The following is a 23,002-nucleotide window of genomic DNA, read 5'->3' on the forward strand; positions in this document are numbered from 1 at the left end:
GCTGCGTGGCCGCCGCCATCGCCGCTCCCCGCAGCTCGGCGGCTGCTCGGGGCCGAGCAGGGCCGGGGCGCCTGCGGCGCGGCTTCCCGGGCGCGGGGAAAGGGCCCTGGGCTGGGCCGAGGCGACGGCGGGCGGCGGCGCAGGGTCTCGGCGGCACCATGGGGAAGCGGGACAACCGGGTGGTGAGTAACGCGGGCAGCCCGGCGGGGAGGCGGCGGCGGGGGGCCAGGCCGGCGCGGCGGACGTCGCTGAGATCCTCCACACCCGCGGCGGCGGCACCTTCGGGCGGGCCCCGGTGGGGAAGCTGAGGGGAGCTGGGCGCCGCCTCAGCCCGGGCAGCCGCACTGCTGCGGCGGCCTAGGCGGGCCTGTCCGCGGCCGCCCGGGGCGGGGGGTGGAAGGGGGCCGCCGCCCCACAGCGAGGGAGAAGAGGGCCGCCGGGCCTGCGCCTCGGCGGGCGGGAGGCACTCGAGCTGTTTAGGCGGTGTCGGGACTGGGGGGCCGGCCGACCTCGGGGCCCCGTGCCGCCAGATAACAAAGGCGGGCCGTGCGCTGCGGACCCCCCGGCGGGGGTGGGCGCCCCGGGGGAGCGGGGCCGGGCCTGCCGGAGGTCCTGTGTGGGGCGTCCCTCAACGTGGGCGTCCCTCAGCGTGGGCAGGCACGTGTGATTACCTTGTCAAACCCGGCAGCAGTCGTGACTGATGCCTGCTTTGTGATCTGCTAAGTGAGGATGATTAAGAAGCTGGCCTGGTCCTTACAAAAATAAAACGTTCCCGGTGGGAGTGGCAGCATTTGCTGAAGTCGCCCTGATCGTCACTAAGCCCTGTCCCCTTAAACTCGGCGTTCAGCTCTACCTGAGCGATTTGAAATTTAGCTTTATGCAGCGCTCTGCTAACCTCGGGAGCCAGTGGTCAGAGGCCAAAAATGCGCTTCTACACACCCGATTGCAGAGCCTCGTTTTATATTGTTACCACGTTTATCTCTCCTCGTATTTTTCTTTAAACTTTTTTGTACCAGTTAGCCATTCACCTTATGCTCATGTTTCATTAGGCATTGTAAATTTACAATTAATGGGTTTCATGATTAAAAACAAGTCATAATACTTTTTTTTCCCTTTTCTTTGTCTCTTTCTACCATGTCCTGTGAGTTCATATTCAGATCCATTCAGGGAAATGTCTTTGCTTACCTTGGTGGAATAATATGTGATAGACATGATGGACATATACATTATACAAATGGATAGCTAAGTGCCTTTGATTACTTTATTGAGGCATCAAAATGATCGAGTCTACTGAGAAAGAGTTGACAGGGTTAGACAGCAAGACCCAGCCTATGCTTGAAATGTATTGCCCTCTTGTAATGTTTTTGGGTGTGTTTGGGTGTCTATTTATTTATTCTTAATTTTCTTTTAATAGGACAGTTGAGATGCACCTACCAATGCTAGCAAATCTTTATATTCCTATATAAAGGTTCATTATGCCATGATGGCTGCTAGCACAGACAAGTTATAACATAGGACCCTTTGCTTCTCTTCTGTGATCGTAGAGCTTTCTACCTGTTACTCCTTTTCCATGTCCCTTCTGAAATACACCATCGTTTTGACTATTTGGAGATGGAAAATAAATTCGTTTTTTTCACACCTGCAGGATACTTGCAAGGCAGTAACAGTTTGTATTGCTTGCCCAGAGAACCCCAGCTGACTGAAGGTGCCTTATGCTTTTGATGAGCATGAAAGCTATATAACAAATACCTTTTAATAACTGCTTGAGCAAACTGCCAAAAGAAGAAAATGAATGTGCAGACAAGCACTTCCTTTACTGAGCGTGCGTTTCTGTGCTCTCTCTGGCTAGTGACATGCAGTTTGGCAAAATAGTGTAAATACTTCTAAGAAATGTTTATTGGCGAAGTAATTCTTCATAAATAAACCTGTTTTTGAAATTATAAGAACATGTTTTAAGACGTAAATTTCGTGGAATATAGAGCAGTATTCAGTTGTTATGTGCTTGCTGCCAGAAAGTTAAAGAAAGTCGCTTTCCAAGGAGGGAGCTTCCTAGCTAGTTGTCTGGGGTCGGTTTGAGTAAGTAGAAAACAAACATTTGACAGTTGTAGCCTCTTCTGCAGGTAGAGAGAGAGAGTTTTGTTGGGGCGCAATAGGGTGTTCATTTCAGGTTAGCTCTGGTAAGAAAGTAGCTAATTTTTATTTAAGAGCTGCAAGAAACCTTGGTTTTAGGAGTATTATAATTATGTAAGAAGCTAGAGCTTTCAGATACAAATTCTTGAATGGTAACCAAAAAGAGTTGACTCACTTTGCTCACTGGAGTAAGCCAAGTCATGAATTACATTTCTGTTGTCTTCTCTAGTGGATCTAGTACATTGAAATAACCTTTGTTTAATGAAAACCGTGTTCAAATACTGCTTTCCTGCATTGCTAAAGGAGCTGCTTTTCCTTTCAAAGCTGAATTCAAATGCAAAATTTTTACTCATTTGTAGATTTGTAATATAATAAAATGCTAGAGTTAATAATGTGGATACGTATCTTTAAGTGCTGTAACTACTTGAGCGCATACATCCACCCGGCTACAAAAGAAGATGCCAAGCTGAGATTAAACTAGTTTAAATTGGCATACCTTAGCGTTTACTTGCCCATGTTTGTTAGCCTTTTTGTGTGAATTAAAGCAACAGAGCAAAGCCCCAAGAAATGGCAGCAAATATCACTCTTAGGGTTGCAAAGTCAACTTGAATCAAAAACTGGTCCACTGGAAAGAGTCCTCTGATTGCTTCGGTGTGGTCCACCTGATGGACCGTGAGCCAAATTCAGTGTGGGGAGTGCTTCCCTCTGGCCCGCTGCCCCTTTCCAGGCAGAGCCCAGAGTCCCTCTTCCAGGACTAAGTATAGCCCTAAGAGCTGAAGGCCACCAGCCTGCTTGCAGTCCAGTCCAGAAACCCAGCGTTGCTGTGGCCACTGCTTCTGTGGTGGGGGGAACAGGAGGGGCCGCAGCAGCTGCTGCTTTTGACAGCTTTCGCAAATGGTTGCTTACTGTGCATGGTGGCTTCTGAATGCTTACTTTGTGGCCTGACAAAAAGCAGTGTCGGACATGTAAGAGCTACACATACGGTCAAATCTTTACTTTAAATCTATAAAATGTTGTACCCTCAAAAAAGTTATCTCGGATTGGGCAGCCAAAGCTAGTCATTGTTTTGACTATTGAATTTTTTTTCTCAACTCCAGACAGTAAGAACAGTGTGTGTTACATTTTGCATAAGTAAATTGTGACGTGTTGGGATGACATAGTGATAAAAGCCCATGAGGTAAGGGGGTACATGTACCTCCCTTTCGCATGTGCAAAGTATTACTAGCATTAAAAAAAACTGAAGATTTTTTTGCTAGATTAGAGTTTTTCCATTAAATGCTGAGGTGGATTATGGATTCCAAGTTTTACATTCATCTTTTATAACCTATTACATTTTTAGAGTGAATATGAAGAGGTTGCATGGGTTTGAAAGATGGAATACCTCATAACATTGGGTTTTGGGGAGTTTTGTATTTTTTTTCCTCCTTAAAATAGCCTTAACTCACAGAATTTTCATAGATGTGTAATTGTAGCAGAGCACCACCACTTGCTTGTTTTGGTTTTGTTACAGCGAGAAACTTTATGCAGAATTTGTTGAATCTACTATCATCAATTTTGAGCAGAACTTTAAAGGCATAAGATCAGTGAACCAGAGAGCAAGAGCTGAAATTTAATTACATTTTCCATATCCCAAGGAAGAATATTTCAGCAATCGTGATACTGTACTCAGTTTGCAAAATCATTGCTCGGGAAGGGGAATTATTGTAAGGAACACGGTCTCTTTGTGGATGAGTTCTTTCTGCCACAGTGTAACTCAAACTGAAAGCACTTACCTGAGTCTTTCTGCCAGACGGAATCAACTTGGTTTAGTTAAATATTTTATGTTTTTAGAAACAAGTCAGAATTATTTTTCAGTGACTGAGGAAAAAGTTTCTGTGAAGAACAAAAAGGACAGATTTTGGTATCATAGCACAGCTGATGAATTTTACATTTCTTTTTGTTGTTTGATATTCAAGGCTTATATGAATCCCATAGCTATGGCCAGAGCACGAGGTCCTGCCCAAAATTCGGGACCAACAATACAAGACTACTTGAACAGGCCAAGACCAACATGGTAAGTAGCAATACTTGTCTGCCCTTCTGAATAAAGTATTTCTTGTCTTTTACTGAGATGACACGGTTACCTACCTCCTCCCCAGAATACACATTAACAAATTTTGAAAGATTCCTTGTCTCTGGCCAAGCTGTTCTTTTCTAAATATGTATTCAATCTCCTCTTTTAAAAACAACATTATTTCATTTTGCATATTTCTCATTTGTCTTTAAATATTTTGCCAGCGGTTTCTCAGAAGAGGAAAATGTTGGTCATTTTACCTCTTTCACAAATCCTAATACCTAAAGCCTGCAGATATATTTAGTTTTTAAATAAAGTCATCTCTAGAAAAACATTTTGCTGGTATATTCTTAGAACACAGTTTACCCTACCCAACAAAATCATCACTTTGAGATATTATCAACAACTTACTTTATGTTCAGTCCATTTTGCCCTGCTCATAAGACATTAGAGAACAATTTACCTAATTTCAAAGTTAGCTTTAGATCTTTCGGAGGGGTTTAGCGACTGTACTTAAGTTATTAGGGTTAGGTTACCATATGCATAACATCTAAGATGCTTTCATTTGTCTTTCTGTTGGAAGTTCAGCCAAAGCTAAACTTCAAAAAACCTACAAAAAGTTAGACGCTGAAGAAGGTACTTTTAATTGTGAAAATAAAGTAATTGTGATCTATCATCCTTTTTATGTAGGGAAGAAGTGAAAGAGCAACTAGAAAAGAAAAAGAAAGGATCCAGGGCTTTGGCTGAGTTTGAAGAAAAGATGAATGAGGTTGGTAATGTTATTAATATGTTAATACTTGATTCTTCTTATCTTATATGCTACTTTTCCTCCATTATTGTTAGCAGCACCAAGTACCCATAATATTTCACTTCACTCAAGCTTTTAATGAGTAAATATTTTGTTTTGTTTGTATCGGATGTTAAGGTTATCCCTTAACCAATGAAGATCTACTCTCAATTCAGAGAAACGCTGTATAAAAAGTTTTCAAAATTGCTGCTGAATAAAACTTGAACTTTTCATAAATGTAAATATAGTTACACAAATGCATATGTTTATATTAATAAATGAAACTCGTGCATTTTCCAGTATGATAAACTAATATCTGTTGTGGTAATCTTCACTTGTTTAAGGTCACACAATCCAAATATATTGGAAAGAGGCGTATTACTGGAAACAGATGTCTTTGACAGGGAATGTACATGTAATACTGATAAGGGAGAAGGCACAAAGAATGGCCTTTGATATAGAGACAGGACTATAAAGCACTTCTTTCACTCTCATCCTAAATGGATTACATTCCGTGCTGGTTCTCTACCATAAATGCAGCTGTTCTGATGCTTGTGTTCAGTACCTACTGGAAATCAGCACGGTGTAAGAAAGTTTCACATATAACTCCTGTTGTATACATAGGAAGAAATTAGTATGCGATGAATGTAACTGTTCCTTCTTGGGTTCTGGTATCTTGGCATAAGCTTCAAGCAGTAGTCTTCATCACTGTGTGCAAGTTTCTGGTTGAAGTAGATTGTGCTCCTCCTCTGTTATTGGAAGGGCATAGTACCTCTGCTCTTGCTATGCCTTTTTGCCTAAGAAGTTATACCAGTATTTGGAGGGTCATGGGGTGCTATTCTGTGCTCTGTGAGTTTTGGCTTAGTGAGTTAGGTTTAGTATTTTATCATGTTCCTTTCCTGTTTGTATCTTTGCTTTATTGTGAAATAATTGAAACTGGCATGGATAGAAGATAACAGCCTTTCAGTATGGCAGAAGGGTAGGAAGGGATGCAGGGTATCGTGAAGTGGCCATGAGTTCTTCCTAAAGCTCCTAAGAACAAATCTCTGAACGGTTGAAAAGATTGTAAGTCTCTGAATGAGGTGCTCTCTCTCCTATATTACTGACAGATGTTGCGCTTTTTTGTTTAAAACATAACACTAGCACAGTTTCAAAATAATTCAAAGAGAACGCCTGCCTAGTAAAGCACAGGCTGTTAAAGACCCCTCAGGTAGCTCCGGGTAGCTGCTATATCAAAGTGCACAACCCCCTGCAATACTGTGTAGATGTTACCTTGGACCATGGAGACACATTACACACAGCACTGTATCCTGGCTAATCTGCCATGTCTCTCAGCAGCGTTTTTCAGCTCATTCGCAGTATGCTGACTTGGGGATCTGTGTATCATTGCATTGCACAGGTATAATCTTACTTAATTCCTGATATTTCTGTCCCTTCAGCACAATATGTGGATTATCGTTGCTTTGCCAATACAATACCAATACAACTTCATCGTGAGGAAAGGGGGGATCAGAATAATAATAATAAAGACGGGAGCACTTGACGTGTCTGACACAGGATGCAGGAGTAGGGCAGATTGAAGATAGCAGCCTTTCAGTCTGATGGGAGCGGGTTGGATGTTTCGGAGCTCTTGAAGGGGGGATTTTAGGTAGAGCTAGAGACCTTGTGAGGGATTGAAAAGGAGGAATGAGAGGAGACTTTTATCCTTGCAGCGTGCTTGGCCTAACAAAAATAAGAGTGTTTCTATGAAGATGTGTATAATAATTTAATATTCTAATCCTTATTGACACTGACAAGGCCCAGACGCTAGAGACACCCATACATTGACGAAGGGCCGGGAGAATTTGTCTTGAAATTTTGCTTCAGGTGACTTTAAAACTAAGACAAAATAGCAATTTTTCTGGTAGGGTGCCCTGGCTGTCTAAAGTGCTCTAGCAAGAACACTGTGATACAAAAGCAAAAATATCATAATTGATGACCTTCAAGATAAATGACAATCTCTTAAATCTAAATAGCTTGAACATCAAGGTGTGAACTAACATGGCATTTCGATGAATATTAATCTGTAAAATCAAATGCATTATAGCTTTGGTTAACATTATACGTTGCTTATTTTCTGTGGGTTTTGTGAAAACGGTAATGTCAGGTAGAGGACAGGATTTTGAAAAAGGTCTCTTAAAAAAAGCTGTTTGGAAATGACGCTCATGTCACTGTTTCTGTTTGGTTTTGTTTTCAGAATTGGAGGAAAGAACTGGAAAAACACAGGGAGAAATTACTGGGTGGAAACGAGAGTTCCTCCAAAAAGAAAGAGGTAAGTTATTTTCAATTTCATACAGTCTGTGTTTGGAGCTGGATTTATCGATGCTGCCAGTACAGAATGTCATAAATAAATTTTAAAAGCCAGCATCACTGTACATAAACCTAAATGCACGACAAAAGAACGTGATGCCAAAGTAACATTTGTTTTATTCTATTTTTAAGAAAAAGAAAAAAGAAAAGAAGAAATCTAATAGGGTGAGCAAAATTTTCAGTTTTCTGAGCTTTTTTGCTTTGGTGTTGTTCCTATTTGCCATTTAAATTCTCTTGGAAAGAGAGCGTATAGCTGTAATTTTGATTTTAGCTGTTAAATTAACTGATTTTTATTTGAGGGGGTGGCGTACATTCTGTACAAGGAGAATTTTACTTCTGTTTAAAGGGAGGAAAAGCATTAAATAGATATTATTAAATGAATAATGTTAGAAGTGACTTTTTACAGTTTTATTTAAGAAAATTTATGTAAGACCAGCTTCTTGGAAGTAAAATACCATTGATAATACTTTGCAAATGAAGACATTTTAAAGAGAGTGTTTGGATGGACTTTTGACTACTTGCCAGACAAAATGCTGCATCTCACAAGCTTCACTTTTTGTTGTGTTTGGTCAAGTTGTCTTCATCTTCCTCTTCTTCATCAAGCTCTGATTCTTCCAGCAGTTCTTCTGATTCAGAAGATGAGGTAAGAACTAACTTAGTAGAATCTAACACGTTTTGTTCATGGGGCTTATTTAACACAGATTTTGGTAAAATATTTTAGAATATTGTTTGAGGGCTTGGTTTGCATAAAACTATTTAATTTTTATGCATTTGGTACATATAATAAAGTTGTGAATTTTAGATATATATCTGTTCAAGAATTTCTTTATGAACACTATAAATTTTGGGTGGCTGGCTTGTAAACTGGATCCATTTCTGTTTCAACATTGAATTGTATGCTTTTTCAATAGAATCCCCCATCTAATCATAAAAATGCAAACACACCATTTTTACTTTTTAGCAAAAATCTTTATTACAGATAATCAGATTCTACAGCACACATCTAAATAATAAACAGAATCTAGAGAACCTGGATTTTTCACCAGTTTACATTTTTTCAATGCAGAAGAGTTATGAAGGTCCTCCGCTAAAAGAATCAATTGTAGTGTACTTTATTCCTCAAGAGAACATGATAACATGTAGGAATTTGGTGTTCCCTATTTACATTTAATGCAAGTCTTTAATTCTAATGAGAATAAATTCAGGGTTGTGTTTTTCTTTTTTCCTACAATATTTGTGGATAGGATAAAAAGCAAGGGAAGAAAAGAAGGAAAAAGAAGTATCGCTCCTCACGGAAATCTTCAGCAAGCTCAACTTCTGAATCTGAGTCAGACAGCAAGGTAAATATGCAGATGTGTTACCCTCGGCAAGTTTCCTTGATGTGTGTTATAAAGACAGAAACATTTCTAACTTTCGCATATCAGTATTTTTTTATCTTCCAACTTTAAAGCCATGCATTCTTATTGTAGCTGAGCTGCGCTTATATCTTCCAGATGCAATCAGGAATCTACCTCCACTGACCACAATGCCTGCAGAAATAATTTGATATTTAGAAAATGAACATGCTTTATTCCAGCAATTTTTAGCTATTTTTCTGAATTCAGATATACGCAGCTTTTGTGCTGCTCAAATGTTTAGTTTTAATACTACATTAACACTTAAAAAAATAAAATGTTTTGTGAAATTCTTGTGAATATGCTATTTAATTAAACACCAATCTGTGAAAACATAGATATTGCAGGATATCAGTGGCCAGAATATTGCCTTTCTAAATATCTGTGGACTCCAACAGTTTCCTGTTGGAGAACTGAGCCTTTCCCAAATGCATATTAAATTGAGGGTATCTTTTTTCCTTTTCTGAAAGTAGGGCAATGTACATACACGGGCTTACTGAATGAACAAAAAAGTGGGGAAGATACATGAGGCAATTTGTTCTGTTATGTTAGCATTTTTCTGTGTTACAGTGGATAGTAACTGTATACTTCTTGCCTATATATTAATAATACAGCGAGTTGTTAAGATTCTGTGTGTAGACTTCATCACAGGCTTTTACTGGAATACCTAATTCAGTGTAGTATAAATTGTGATGAGTCACTGTTTGCATACACCTATGAATTTGTGCTAATGGGAGTTTGAAAACTTTTGCTACATAAAGAGACACAGAGATACCCTTACTGCTGAGATTGGAAGGCAGAAAACTTCATGGAAATACCTGCTTAACCCTTGCCTGATCAGTGGAGATGGGCATGGATAGAGAATAAAGACTCCAGGCTGTTATATGTTAGATATATGTTATATGTGGTTACAGTAGTGATAGCTGGTATCCTTTCCAGAGGCTCTCTACGTGTGCTGTAGGTTACTCTGTAACCTCATTCCATACAGACTTTTTCACACTGCTGGTTAAGGAAATTAGCAGCTGCATCAAAATTATGGCTTTTTCGTATTTTTCCTGTTAACTGCAAGGTAGAAAGAACAACTTTGAAGAATGACCTTCAATAGACAGGAAAAGACAATGGGTCAGACTGCTTTTGGGATTTCTACCTTTTTCCTGAAATAATTTTGTCATGGTTCATGTTTTTCTTTCTATTTAGGACAGCACAAAAAAGAAAAGGTCAAAGGAAGATCATGAAAAAGAGAAGGTATTTTTGCTCTTGAAATACTTACATCAGAATTGTATTTTACATCCATAATGGAGCACTCTCTCTCTTTTTCTCTCCCCCCCCCACCCCCCCCTCCCCCCTTTAATTCAAATATGGAATGCCTCAATTTACACCTATGGAAATTTTCTGTCCAAAACTACACAGTCAGAAGGTATTCAGTACCCCCAATTTGAGGTAGACTTTTAGTTGGGTTCAGCTCCTGTTTTAACAATTGTCATTAGTGGTGGAAACTGCTGGATCTGTTTTTGTTATGAAGGTAAATGAAAAAAGTATCGAATCTGCTGTAGTAGATCAGTTGCATTCTAGTATTTTGGGTTTTATCTTGAGCAGTCACATTGAGCTAAAAATATGTGTGATGATATTTCAGTGGCATGTCTGGTACAATACTGGCTTGTTGCTGTAAATTAAGGAACATAAAACAGAGGATATATTTCTCTAAATGTAGTCATAATTATAGATATTGTACTTATGATGGCTTTGAAAAATTCCACAGAAAATTGTATTAGCTTAAGAAAAATTACCTTATTCTATCTTTTCTCTGAGCGTGAAAACCTTCTCTCCTTCCCATCTCACCATTTTGTACACGCATCTGAGGACTTCCTTCCTTCCGTTATGTTTAATGCAAATAATCTTGTTGACTTAAATTTTGGTTATTTCTACATACGTGTGAACTAACAGTGCTCTCAGAGTCCGCCCTAGTCTTTCTCTCCAGTTACCTTTGTTACCAGATCGGCCTCTACTACTCCAGTCAACAGTACTGACTTTGATGTACAAATTCTCTATTGCATAAGGCAAATGTGTTGATTTTTTTTTCCTTACTCCTGCTTCCATTTCACAGAGTTTCCATTTCCCACCAACTCCTTTTAACTTTGAGTAGCTTTTCTTCAAAGCCCAAGTGTCTACCATAGCCCCTTATTCTTGGTTAAGCTGCAATGCTACTTTCACACATCTTCTGAAAGCAAAGGGCATTTGGGGACTAGAGGTCTTCCCCGTCTGAAGGCACCCTGTCTCTCAAATGGGCTGTGTCACGTGTACTTTTCATGAGTACTTTTGGGAAAGGATTGAGGTACCTGTAATAGACTAAATAGCATGGCTGAGATGTGTGATCCCACCTTGCAAAAAGATAATTAGCAAGAATTTTTTCAGTTTCTGGCCTTAGAAATTGAATGGAAGTAGCTTCAGTCTTAGGAACACCTTGCCTGGTCCAGAGCAAAGGAGGGGCAGGGGGGAAAGTAGCTCATCAGAGCAATCTCACGCAGCATCAAAATTTTAAAAATTAAAAAAAAAAAAAAAGGTTGTCCCTTAAATATACTGAGATTCAGCTGGCAAGGACAGCTTGTCCTGGTTGGACGCAAATATAGAGGAGCTTTTTCTTTTTTCTTTTAGCTTTTTAATTTCATCAACAAAGCAAGAGTCTGAAGCTGCAGCGTTTGTATGCGCATGTTGAGACATCTTCATTTAGTCAGTAGTATTTAAAAGTGGTGAAACATTTTATTTTCAGATGCTTACTCCTCCATGTGTTGTTATTTAAAATAAGAGACTATACTGAGGTATTATTCCTCTCACTTTTAGAAGGCTGCTGTATCTTGGTAACAAGAGAAAGGAATATACACAAAAAGATTATTTCCACTAAAAGCATTTTAACAGTAGGGTGATTTCTGGATGATGTGTAATTAGTTTGATGTCAACAATATTTAAAAATATTTCACAACTTAGAAATAATATTTCAATCTAAGTTTTAAGCAGCAGTTTTATAAAATTGGAAAGGCCTGACTTTACTCACAAATATATTGCTTTGTGTAGGAAGGCAAAAATCACCACAGGAAAAGGAAGAAAGCCGATCGTGGTGATGGACCTTTGTCATCAGAATCCTTATCAGAATCAGATCAGACAGAGGAGGTCAGTGTGAAACCTCAATTTCAGATGTTATAATGCTCTTAGCTTACTGATTCGCGTGAGTGAATGAACGAACTAGCTTAGATTTAATATATTTTTGAAACTGTTCTGCTCTGTACAGTTGAATTTAAGAGTGCAGCACATTCAAAGTTGTTTGTATTTTTCTCTTTAATAAAAACTTTTAGTAAGAATTATTTAGTACAGCTGCTATCACCTACAAGTCATTTTGAATTTATTTTCTTGAAGATTTTCAACTTTTTATGGATATTTTTGAGCTCAATGAAATGAGGCTACGTGATTGGCGTGGTGTCCTTCACAAGATTTCTCTCTGATGTTTGTGAACAGATTGGCAGATTTCAAGATGGCTAAAATTTTTTGGCTCCCTTTTCCAGTGAATTAAAAAATTTTGGACGTAATAATCTTACTGTCACCCTTGTGTGTATCTACTTTGAGGGTTTGTATTCTTGTAGGATTACAAAATTTGGGAAGGCTCCAGTGTGTTGCATTTTTTCATTAAGAATTTTTGCCACATTATTAGCTTAGTAATTTTACCTTTATCTCTCTGCTGTTTCTTGTTCTGCTATGTACTAAAAGCAGAGTGTGTTCCCAAATCGGATGTTATAGGATAATGCGTATTCTAGACTACAACACAGTGTTTCTCCATGGATTATTGTTCAGTATGTTCTACCACTGTTGTGCCATCATTCATTTACATGCAACAAAAGCTCAAAATTTTATTTAAAACAGCATTTCCAAAGCTGCTCTGCCGTTCATTTGATTTAGGTTTGTTTTTTTTTTTAGGTGCAAGCAAAAAAGAAGAAAAACAACGAGGAAAAAGAGAAAACAGCAAGTATCCTTTTTACTCATACTGTAGTTTTAGGATATAAATACTCTGTATTTGGTTAATTTCCAATTTCACATTTTTCAGTAATACAAATGTTTTATAGCAAAAGTCTACTGTCACATGAATCTAAATTAACAATTTCTCTATTTAGCTGCTGAAGTCAGTTTTTCAATTATTGAATTAAAGGAAAAATTTGTCACTATAGATATTTGTCACTATATAGATACATATGATTTGAGATTTACGAGTTTAACACTTATTGTAGCATATATTTTACTCTGTATCAACCTACTAGAACCACTAAAGTATTGGGTAGGGTAGCAGTTTGCCACACAGACATCAGTGCTGTTCCTTTGTTAGTGTTATGTATAATTCTTCCTTGGTAAGCCCCCTCTAGCAGACCATGAAAAGGGTGTTAGGACATAATCGCTGCAACATCTATACTAATACAAGTCTTCCCCCAACCACATAAAAAGCTGTCAGCAACCTGTTGCTTTTCTCAATTTTGTTGATTTGTTTCTGTTGGTAAAAGTAAGAGGAAGGTTCAGCAGTGATTTATATAGAACTCGGATTCATCACATGTAGCTGAGGCTCCTCAGTTAGGAGTATAGTGATTTGGAGATCCGAAATGGCCACTCAAGGTGTCTCTGTATCTTTCTCTCTCTCCTGTCAGCAACCGTGTTCCTAATTAGACATCTCAGTTGTCTAGATGAGTTAGGGCGAAGGGAGGCTTACATTAGTCACCTCAAAATGCAAGCGTAGGAGTATCAGTGATACTCAATACACATTTTCCATGGAACTTGTTTGTTTTTTCATAATCATATAAGCTGTTTGCTGTAAAATTTCTAGTGACTGATTGTGGTTTTATCTTAGAAGAATTGTGTATATATGTATAAAACAAAGCTTTTATACCAAGATTGTTTTGTTTACATAATGCCACACCTATTCAAGAATTCCAGTTGAAATTCTGCTTGCAAAAAGACAAGATTGTATCTCTTAGCTTCTGTGTTACAGTGATCAGGATAATAACTTCAGGACTGAATCCAGTAGGGTTAATTGAGTGTATTCATATTTACAATTGAGATCATTATTGTTTTATTTTAAATGAAGTGCAAGTGCTGGAGGTTCTAGCTAAGTGTAGTTTAACTATTTAGTTTTGCGCAGTAAATATAAGCACTTACTTTAAAATAGGTAAACATCCTAGTTATTCCCACACATACAGGATGTCACTGCTTGTCAAACCACTTCGTTATTACTTTCTCAGAAACCTATAAAGCACTGAAAATCATTTAAAAGGTTAGGAAATGTAATAGTGACAGTGATGAGAGGTGTGAAATAGCCAGGCCATGATGGAGATAAATTGAAGGCTGTGCATAATAGTGCAAATTACTGGGTAAAATATGAATTTTCTTTTTGTGATTTTTCAATAGGCTTTTATAGAAATCTTTTTTGAAATGTCTTTGTAAAGATATCCTTTCCGTGCTCTCATTTTGCGTTAGCAGAATTTAATAGACGGCAATTTTATTATACAATAACTTCCATTTAATTTTACTGTTTTTTTAGGATAAAACAAAAAAGAGAAAGAAGCACAAGAAACATGGTAAAAAGAAGAAAAAGAAGATTGCTGGTTCAAATTCAGATTCGGAATAATATTTAAAATAAACAAGACTATCAACAGAAGTGCAATGACTAAAGGAAACTTAAACTGTGAAATGACAGCAAACTTTACCAAACTGCATGAGTTTTCCTGTGTTTTAGAAATATTCCTAATCTTTCAGTAGCCAGCCAGATGCAGCTGTGCTGGGAAAGGCCATTGTTACTGCCTGCTGCTTAATACATGAGGTACAACTTTTCTAAAATTCGAGTAAGCGGTGTTCTATATTTGAAACAATATGAGATGGTAGTCCAGCTGAGGTGTAAAATATTGGAAAATAAGAGTTAAACTTTTTAGGTAGTAAAAGTAGTCTTTTGAAGCATTAGTCACAGTCTTTATTTGTAAATCAGGACAAATAAAATCCAAAGTTCATCCTGCAGGCTAATATTATACATGAACTATTACAAGCTGGTGTCTGCTAATGGCATTTACAAAATGGGAAATTAATGATAACATTTAAAATGCTGCCTTTGTAGAAATGTTTATCATCTGCCCCATTACTGTCTTCATGCTTATGAGAAAGGGAGTGCTACCATTTTGGCTAACTGAATAGGGTGCCTTTGCCTTTGATTCTTGCAAGTCTCTGCGATTTTTAATCCATGCAGCATCTCTGATTCTAGGGAAGCCAGAACTATTGTCAGCAGACTTTTTCTGAATAAGCAGTTCTGGGCTTCTAAGCATGTGCTTCTGCATTAAGCAAGAGCAATGACATTTTGCAGTATAACTGACATTCAAAACCTGAAGATTTTACCTCTGCTTCTTTGAAATAGCGATAGATCTTTGCTAGTAAATATGCGTATTTCATTTAATGTAATTTTGGTTTAGTTGAACACTTCTTGCAAACACTGGTAGCTTTCTTTGCATTATATTTAGAATTGTTTTGCATGATTTGTGCCACTTTTAAATTAATGAAATGCAGGTAATCGTTTGTTGTAACCAATTCTATGAATTACGTTCCACATGCAGAGTTTCATGTATGTATTTAGTTACTCTTATAGTTAAGTTCATTGCTGTGTTTAAGTGCACACTTGCTGAAGATATTTAGCATGTAAAAAGCAGGGTTTTGATACCTTAACAGCTTCATATTGAAGCTGATTTTACTCTTAAGCAAGTTCAGTGGCAGACCTGTTACGTGATGTGTCTTGTTAGATAAAAAAACTACTGCCAGAATCTCATTAAAGATACTGTTTAAACAGTTTGTATTTATATTTTTGTACTTGAGGGCTACAGAATGTTGACCTAAATCATAAAGCAGTTTTACTTTAAATTAGTTGCTTTAGAAATTGAAAAAAGCTTTTATAAACTAAATGTGCACGCAAGAAAACACAAGCAACCATTTGATTTTAGTTTTTACATGAAATTCTCGTTATATTTTCCATTGAAGTACCCATTGCTGGGCCTCCTGTTAGCTTTTAAAAACTGCCCGTCCATCCTGAGGGTCAACTGTAGATTGTACTCTTGATCCACCCCTTTTCTCATTGCACGGGTGCTAACTTAGGACTTACCTCTATTGCATACAGATGTTTCAAATATTGTATTGCCAAGAATTTCAAGACCTTTTAAGACCTTGATTATTAGTCTGCAAACCATAACTAAAAACTGGGGGAGAAAGATGGTTTCATATTGCCGTTGTACAGAGAAATTGACTTCGAGTTAAGTTCTTGGGAAAATACCACCACTGAGTTGCAGTAATGTCCCTCTAGACCATAGTAAGAATATTTTCATCAAATATTTTATACTGTTGGGCTTGATGTTGCCGATTCTAGACACTGTTTTGTCAGTGAGGTTAAAATAAAGGCAAGATGCAGTGAACAGTAGGGGTTTGGTTTGGGGTTTGTCTTTGGTTTTGTTGGGGATGTCTCCTCTTTAAGTTGTGTTGCAGTTTTGGTAAAAGATCTTGCAGTGAACCACAGCATAAACCCTCTGTCCTGTGTGATACCTTATTTGACTTTTACACAACTACCTGCAGCAGAAATAAAAATGAAAATGAGAGCCCCAGTCTTCCAAATACATAAGCCGGTATGTCATTTTAATTGTCTGACTGTCACTGTTTGTTCTGGTCAGCTGTGTGCTTCAGATGCTGCTGTCATGCTTTGGAAGTGGTGCAGCTGCTCAGGGGGCTTTGCCAGTTCACAACAAGGCTGCTTTAATACTGACAGTGTTTCCAATACATTGACAAATACGTTGCGACTCCTCTTGCATCCTCTTTTTTCCTGAAAGAAGAGTAAAGCCTGGTCACAACCCGTCAGCTTTCCCGATTTGTACACGCTGGGTACGTGAGGAGGTGCGGTGGGTTTCAGGTGGCACCAGGCACCCACAGCCGTGTTCCACGTTTGGGCAGTGGGACAAAGCAGAAAATGAGCAATGCGGGAACAGAAGTCTTTTAATAGCCTTCTGTCTTCTGACAGCAGATGAACAAGCAGTACTGTATGTAGTATTTCATTTTTAGCTCTTCTTTCCAGAAACGTTTTTAGAAGTTCGACATTCAGTTATTTTCTTTTATACAAGTGCTATTTTTTTTAATGTATTGATAAACATTTCTCTTCGTTATGCCCAGATACATATATGCATGTCACCAAGCGGCACCGCGGCCGCCCCATCCCCCCGCCCCGCTCGGCCGCGTTGCCAGGCAGCGGCGGCGGGGAGCGGCGAGGCCGCCGCCATGAGCAGGAAGAGGCTGCAGCAGCTGGTGGACTCGCTGGGCCGATCCGCCAAGCACTGTGAGTCGCGGGGCCGGTCCGCCAAGCGCTGTGAGTGAGGCTGGGGGCGGCAGGCGCCCCCGCCCGGCACGGCACAGGGCCGCCTCAGCGGGGCGGTGGGCTGCGGGAGCCGTGCCGCCTCCGCCGCCGCCTGAGGGGCGTTCGCTGGTCCCGGCGGCCTCCCGTTGTCCCCTGTGCTCATTCTGTGGCCTTGCTCGCCACCCCCATCCCCCACGGTGGGGCACTTCCCGCCGCCCCTTAGGAAGAGCGGGTGCGGGGCGGAGGGCTGTGGGGCAGTCGGTTTAATGGCTGACACCTGAGGTGTCCGGGCCCTGTAGCTTCCCCGTGCCTGCCGTGTGTTTTTACCAAGTTAAGTTATAAAATATGTTTGCTTGTGTTTCAACTGGGCAGTTAATAAAAGCGAAGTGGAATGTCTGATCAAGCTCTTCGACACGCTGGTGGCCGAGTCCAGCAACCGCTTTGCTGCGGTCGGCTTTGACCGTAACATGTTCAGAGACGCTCTGCACAGCGCATTTGGCATGACCGATGACATGATCATGGACAGAGGTGAGACTGACAGGTCTAAAAAACATGTAGGATTTTAGTTTTACGTTGTCGACCCGATTCCTAGGCAAAATAGTGCCATCTCATCCCTGCAAGGACAGCAGAGGAAGAGTTATGCTCAGGAGCTGCTGAGTAAAGGGTATCTTTTTTTTCTTTATGCGGAATAGTTTTCCCTTGGTTCAGGATGGCTCACGCTCCTGTACGAGGGGGACCAGCCAGAGGCAGGTGTAGTGCTGTCCTGTGGCCGTTTCTATCCCAGTCACTGTAGTGTCGTGACAGAAGAGGGCAGCATGGTGTCACTTTCCCCTCCGGTGGTTCCACCGGGAGCTGCAGTCACTGCTGCCGGTGGACGGCTCTGTCTCGGGCTTGGAGGTCCCAGAAATGGGAGGTACCCATTCTCTTGGAGTGGGTAACTTCTGGAGTCGAGGTGCTGTGAAGAGCACTGAAGGGACTGGGCAGACAATCAGGGAGATGAGAGTAATGAGCCAAATAACCCCTTGCAAATATAGTGATTTCACAGAGAAACACGAGAGCCATGTTTGCAGTTACTGTGAAAGTCACGTGAATGATCTCTGGTCTACAGGTGTCTAGAGGAGGATGTGGAGGAGGCATGAGTGCCATTCCTTTCAGAAGGCCGCCAAGAGCCACCCCTTGGTTCAACTTTCTCCCACTTTCTAGCAGGAGGGGTATTTAAATGCCATTTTATGCAACAAGTCAACTGTGTCTTGGAAAATGCCTTACATGGACACATTCTTAAAAATTATTTTAATGCTTACATACAAGGGGGCAGATTTCAGTTGCAAAAGCAAAGCTATTGTTTTCCCATTCCAAAATGCTTGGCTGTGCGTGTAGAGGGGTTTCTGTAGCCAACTTACTAATTAACATTCTAAAATATAAGTTAGTGATAGACGTTAGTTGATGCTTTGAATTATATCTTGGATTTGAAGTACTATGTTACAGGCTGTATGAATAGTGAAGCTGCAAGACTGAAAGTTTCTTATTTCAGGGAAGGGAGAAGAAAAAAGATCTTGGTACATGAAAGACAGGAGAAGGTTATTTTTCTTTGTATGTTTAAAATATTTATGTACTGTTTCTAGGATTACTTTCTCCAAGGTTTTCTGACACAAAACCTAGTAACGAAAATCCTCTTCCATATGCAAATATGCCTTAGTGTAAGGGATATTGGTTTATTTGGTTTATGTCTGCATGGAAGCGTACTTCCTGTAGTTGTTTAAATCGGGAAAGCAACAGATGAAACAAAACGTCTTATCCCAGCAGGATTCTGGAGTGGAAGGTCAGTAGACTGAGGGGCGAAATCCCCTTCATTGTTATGAGTTAGAAAGGTCCAAGAAGGGTAATCATACCTTGATGAAAGCAGAGAACCATCTTTAGTAAAAATATGTTATATTTTTATTGAATTTAAGAAAATATTCATTTGTGTTTCCCTATTACATAAATTTAAAATGTATCTAATACGCTTCTCAGTGTTCCGCACTTTTGATAGAGACAACGATAGCTGCATCAGTGTGGTGGAATGGGTGGAAGGCTTATCAGTATTTCTTCGGGGGACATTGGAAGAAAGGATTAAATGTAAGGTTTATCTGCATGCCACTATTTAGTAGCAATCATGGAATTTATGACTATTAAATTGCACATTGCATTTGTTATAATTTAGTAGTTACTTCTATAAAGTATTTGGTAATTGAAGAGTTTTCTTCTGTGTAGTTTAATGCAATGAAACTGAATACAGAATGGCTTCTCTGAGACAGAGATTGTTCTGTATAAGCTGCTGGTATCATAGCTGCCACCTTATTTTGTTGCTGACAAAGAAAAACCAGCTTTTGAACTGAAGCTTGTTCTACGGTATACAGGTTTTTTGACAGAATATATGTTTTTGTATTCACACACAAAATTAGAAAGAAGCAGATGTAGCTCAAGGGTGATTTTGGCTGAATAACACAGTCTCAAACCAACCTAGACCTGTGCCAACATTCATTTACTGGCACAGCGGGGACGCAGCAGCAGTTGCATTAATTCTAGCAGTTCTTCAGCCTGGAAGCATAGATGGAAAAACTGAGTCTATTTGTAAGATGGTCATGAGAACCTCTGCAGTAATGATGGAGAAAGATAGGAGAGAAAAAATAGCAAGAACTCCAGAATTTTAAGAAGCAGGAAAAAAAAAGGGGGGGAGGGAAGTATAACAGAGAAAGGGGAGTGACAATATGTTGTTTTCATAGTTCCCAGTTTGCAGCATCAGCCATCCTTAATGCCCTATATAAATTCATCATAAAGCATTGCACTGGAAGGTGGCCTGGGATATAATTCAGTACGTCAGTACAACCACAAGCAGTAAAACATGCAGCCCTGCTGTAAGCACTATAGAGTATACTAGTGTGTAGGGATATACAGTGTTGTCTGTCATAAATGTATGCCAGTACAATTTTTCACTGTAGGCTTAGTCTTCGGCGGAAGAAAACCTCTTGTGTTCCAAAACAGAGAAAGTTTTGTTTGTTTGTTTAAATAAATTTTGTGAAGGAGAGTAAAGTTTATTATGGTCATTGATTTCTGATTCCAGGGAAGTAGAAACAATTAGAAGATAAATTAGGCAAATACTCATACCTAAAATACTCTGTTACAGAGATTTTCTCTTTGCATTAAGGGATACTTCTGTTGTCTTTTCCATGCTAGTATAGCTCATTCTTCTTTTTACTCTGCTTTTCTAATTCAGCTTCTGAAATAACTAAGATGTGTTCTGTAGGTGCAAAGCCCTTCTGATATTGACAGCTGGTCCCTGCCATGGGAAATTTGGCTTCTAAACCAGAACCTCGTTTATATTCTAAATAGACAATTTTAGAGATGTTAAGATCTGTAAGTTACTACGGTTTCTGTGAACTGAAGATTATTCATTTGAGGAGAAATAGATTTTAACTATGAAGGGTAAATAGACAATAATTGACTAGTATATGTATCGAAATGTGATACATATATTTCATATATAAATATTATGTATGGTAAGTGTGGCTCAATAGATACGCTGTACAATATACAACTCACATTTTCTGTCTATGGTGTGTGATATAGCTTGTATGAACTTGAAATTCATTTCTCTTTCAAAAAGACTGTTTTGAGGTTTACGACCTGAATGGTGATGGATACATTTCAAGAGAGGAAATGTTTCAAATGCTGAAAAACAGCCTTCTCAAACAACCATCAGAAGAAGATCCTGATGAAGGAATTAAGGACTTGGTAGACATAGCACTGAAGAAAATGGCAAGTACTTACTTGCTGTGATACTTGAGTGTCTTCCAAACATTCATTAGCTGAACCTTAGAACATTCCTATGAGATAATAGGAATACTGTGTCTGATTTATGGTGGGATTCTGAGCCACAGAGTTAGTTATGTACTTGAGATAAACAAGTCTCCTAAGGAAAGCCAGAAATATAATCCAGATCTAATGAGTCCCAGTCCAGTATCCTCACATGAAACTGTTAATTTATTATGTGACTGTATTATAAACTTTATGTATCAACTAGCACGTGTATGTGTGCATACACACATGTGCATGCCCAGTCAAAACAAAAGCCCAGTCAAAAGTGGAAAATTCAAAAGCATAAGCTGCGTTTATTCCAGTGTTAGGCATCTGCTGTAGCTTTATTATTAAGTACATTTGTATTTAACTAATTGATCATGAAACGTCTTCATCCAATTTATATATTCTATAGAATAGTATCTTCGAGGTTACTCATGTAAAACTTGTCATACCATGATTAATCTAGGCTATCCAAATCAGCCAGGGACTGTGTTTCAACATTTTCATCAAATCAAGAAAAATAACCTCCCCTCCTATGGTGGTGTTCAAAAATCTCACTTAAAACCAGGTCTTGAATCCCAACTCCTTTTATTTAACCCCATCTTTCCTATTTCTCAAACCCACCCCTTTTGTAGAACCTCAGCTGAAAGGTCCATCTTACCCTTAGTTCTTGACAGTGCCAAGTCTACTCTCACACGGAAAGCAAACTATGAATCAGCAATTTGTTCACCTTTCGAGCATCTACATGCTCAGCTTCCCTGCAGGTTGCATCCAAAATGAACACCCTCATGTTCTGGGCAGTTGATAAGTGGGCTATGCTAGTCCAAGCACGAGCGCTATGCTCTGGACATAATGAATCTTCATATATGTAAGAACGTACTATAAACTAATCATGTACATAATCCTGTTTCAGCTTTTCCACAAGAACTTAATAAAGCTCTGATATGTGTTTGAAGAATGTCCAGATCTGCTTTGTCTGCTGGGCAGTTGTCTAAGTAGGATATTGCCGCCCATCTCAAATAACTGAACAACTAATTATTAGATACCCAAAAATGCATTTGTGGAGTTCGTCACTCAAAGAATTAAAAACTACTCTTTGAGCAATTGCCTGTAGGTACAACTGCATTGTGACTAAGCATACGTCCAGTCCCATGATAACCGTTTTCATACTTAAAAGCATTTGTCATGAACATGCTCATGCCCTGCTCTCCCGTGTGCTGAGGAGGGTAAAAGGTAGAGGGTGCCCGGCCACTTGTTTCTCTTAAGCATCCAGTGGCAGGTTTTCCTGTTCAGGAATCTCTCTCTCTACATAGCTCCTTGCCCCTGCTTTTCTGGCCATTAGAACCTGTGCTCCCTGCATGTTCACCAGCTATGATGGTTCCATGGCTTGGTCTTCAAAAACTTTGATTTGGCCCTGTGGCTTGAACGCTAGTCATATCCACCCATCAATCTTCACTTGAAGCGTTTATTTTTTATGGTTTAAAGAAGTACTTATGCTCACCATAGCGTCTGCTGGTATTTTAAGCTGCCACGTCAGTGAAACAGGAGGTTTTCAAATTGCAGAAATACTAAAAACACAAGGATGCTTCTTCCACCCCCAGAGGAATATTCTGCTATGCTGAGATTCTGCAGTATGAAAGAAGTGGGCTGGCATCAGCATGCTCCACAGTATGCTTCTGGGTGCCATACGTGAAAAAGACAGGGCAGAAGTATGCCTACTATAGAAAACCACTAGGGTAAAGTATTTCCAGCCTCATGAATAGGGTGTAGCTACACTCATGATGTAAATACAGAATATATCCTAACATTTTATCCTACTTTGAAGTCTCCTACTTTTAATTTATCTCAGTGTAGCTGTACTTGAGATTTGTCCATGCAATTCTCAGCTCAGTCTCTTCCCATGTTAAAGTTTTGCCTTCTCTGGAATTCTGTTAACAAAGCCATATGAGATAGTTGAGCTTGCTCCACCTTTTATGCCTTAGGTAGAGGCAAATGAAACAGATCTTGTCTGAGCAGAGACTGATGGCCCAAAGCAAATGACTTTTGTATACACT

At 39.4% G+C, this 23,002-nt stretch overlaps 1 protein-coding gene across 1 annotated transcript in view; it reads left to right on the forward strand.

Annotated features, from left to right (window-relative positions):
- The window catches only part of FAM133B (family with sequence similarity 133 member B), a 27,002-nt gene continuing 4,000 nt past the window's right edge, over positions 1-23,002 (forward strand). Inside the window, exons 1-15 of the mRNA XM_075143763.1 lie at positions 1-182; positions 4,086-4,183; positions 4,874-4,952; positions 7,207-7,281; positions 7,452-7,484; positions 7,894-7,962; positions 8,564-8,659; positions 9,911-9,958; positions 11,783-11,878; positions 12,677-12,725; positions 16,343-16,392; positions 16,931-17,093; positions 17,484-17,639; positions 19,122-19,226; positions 20,755-20,906. Of these exons, the coding sequence (XP_074999864.1) occupies positions 159-182; positions 4,086-4,183; positions 4,874-4,952; positions 7,207-7,281; positions 7,452-7,484; positions 7,894-7,962; positions 8,564-8,659; positions 9,911-9,958; positions 11,783-11,878; positions 12,677-12,725; positions 16,343-16,392; positions 16,931-17,093; positions 17,484-17,639; positions 19,122-19,226; positions 20,755-20,906 (1,293 nt within the window). The 5' untranslated portion in view covers positions 1-158. The remainder of the gene's footprint in view (positions 183-4,085; positions 4,184-4,873; positions 4,953-7,206; positions 7,282-7,451; positions 7,485-7,893; positions 7,963-8,563; positions 8,660-9,910; positions 9,959-11,782; positions 11,879-12,676; positions 12,726-16,342; positions 16,393-16,930; positions 17,094-17,483; positions 17,640-19,121; positions 19,227-20,754; positions 20,907-23,002) is intronic.

This window comes from Calonectris borealis, chromosome 2 (genome assembly GCF_964195595.1).
Source record: "Calonectris borealis chromosome 2, bCalBor7.hap1.2, whole genome shotgun sequence".
In the NCBI taxonomy this organism is placed as follows: Eukaryota; Metazoa; Chordata; class Aves; order Procellariiformes; family Procellariidae; genus Calonectris; species Calonectris borealis.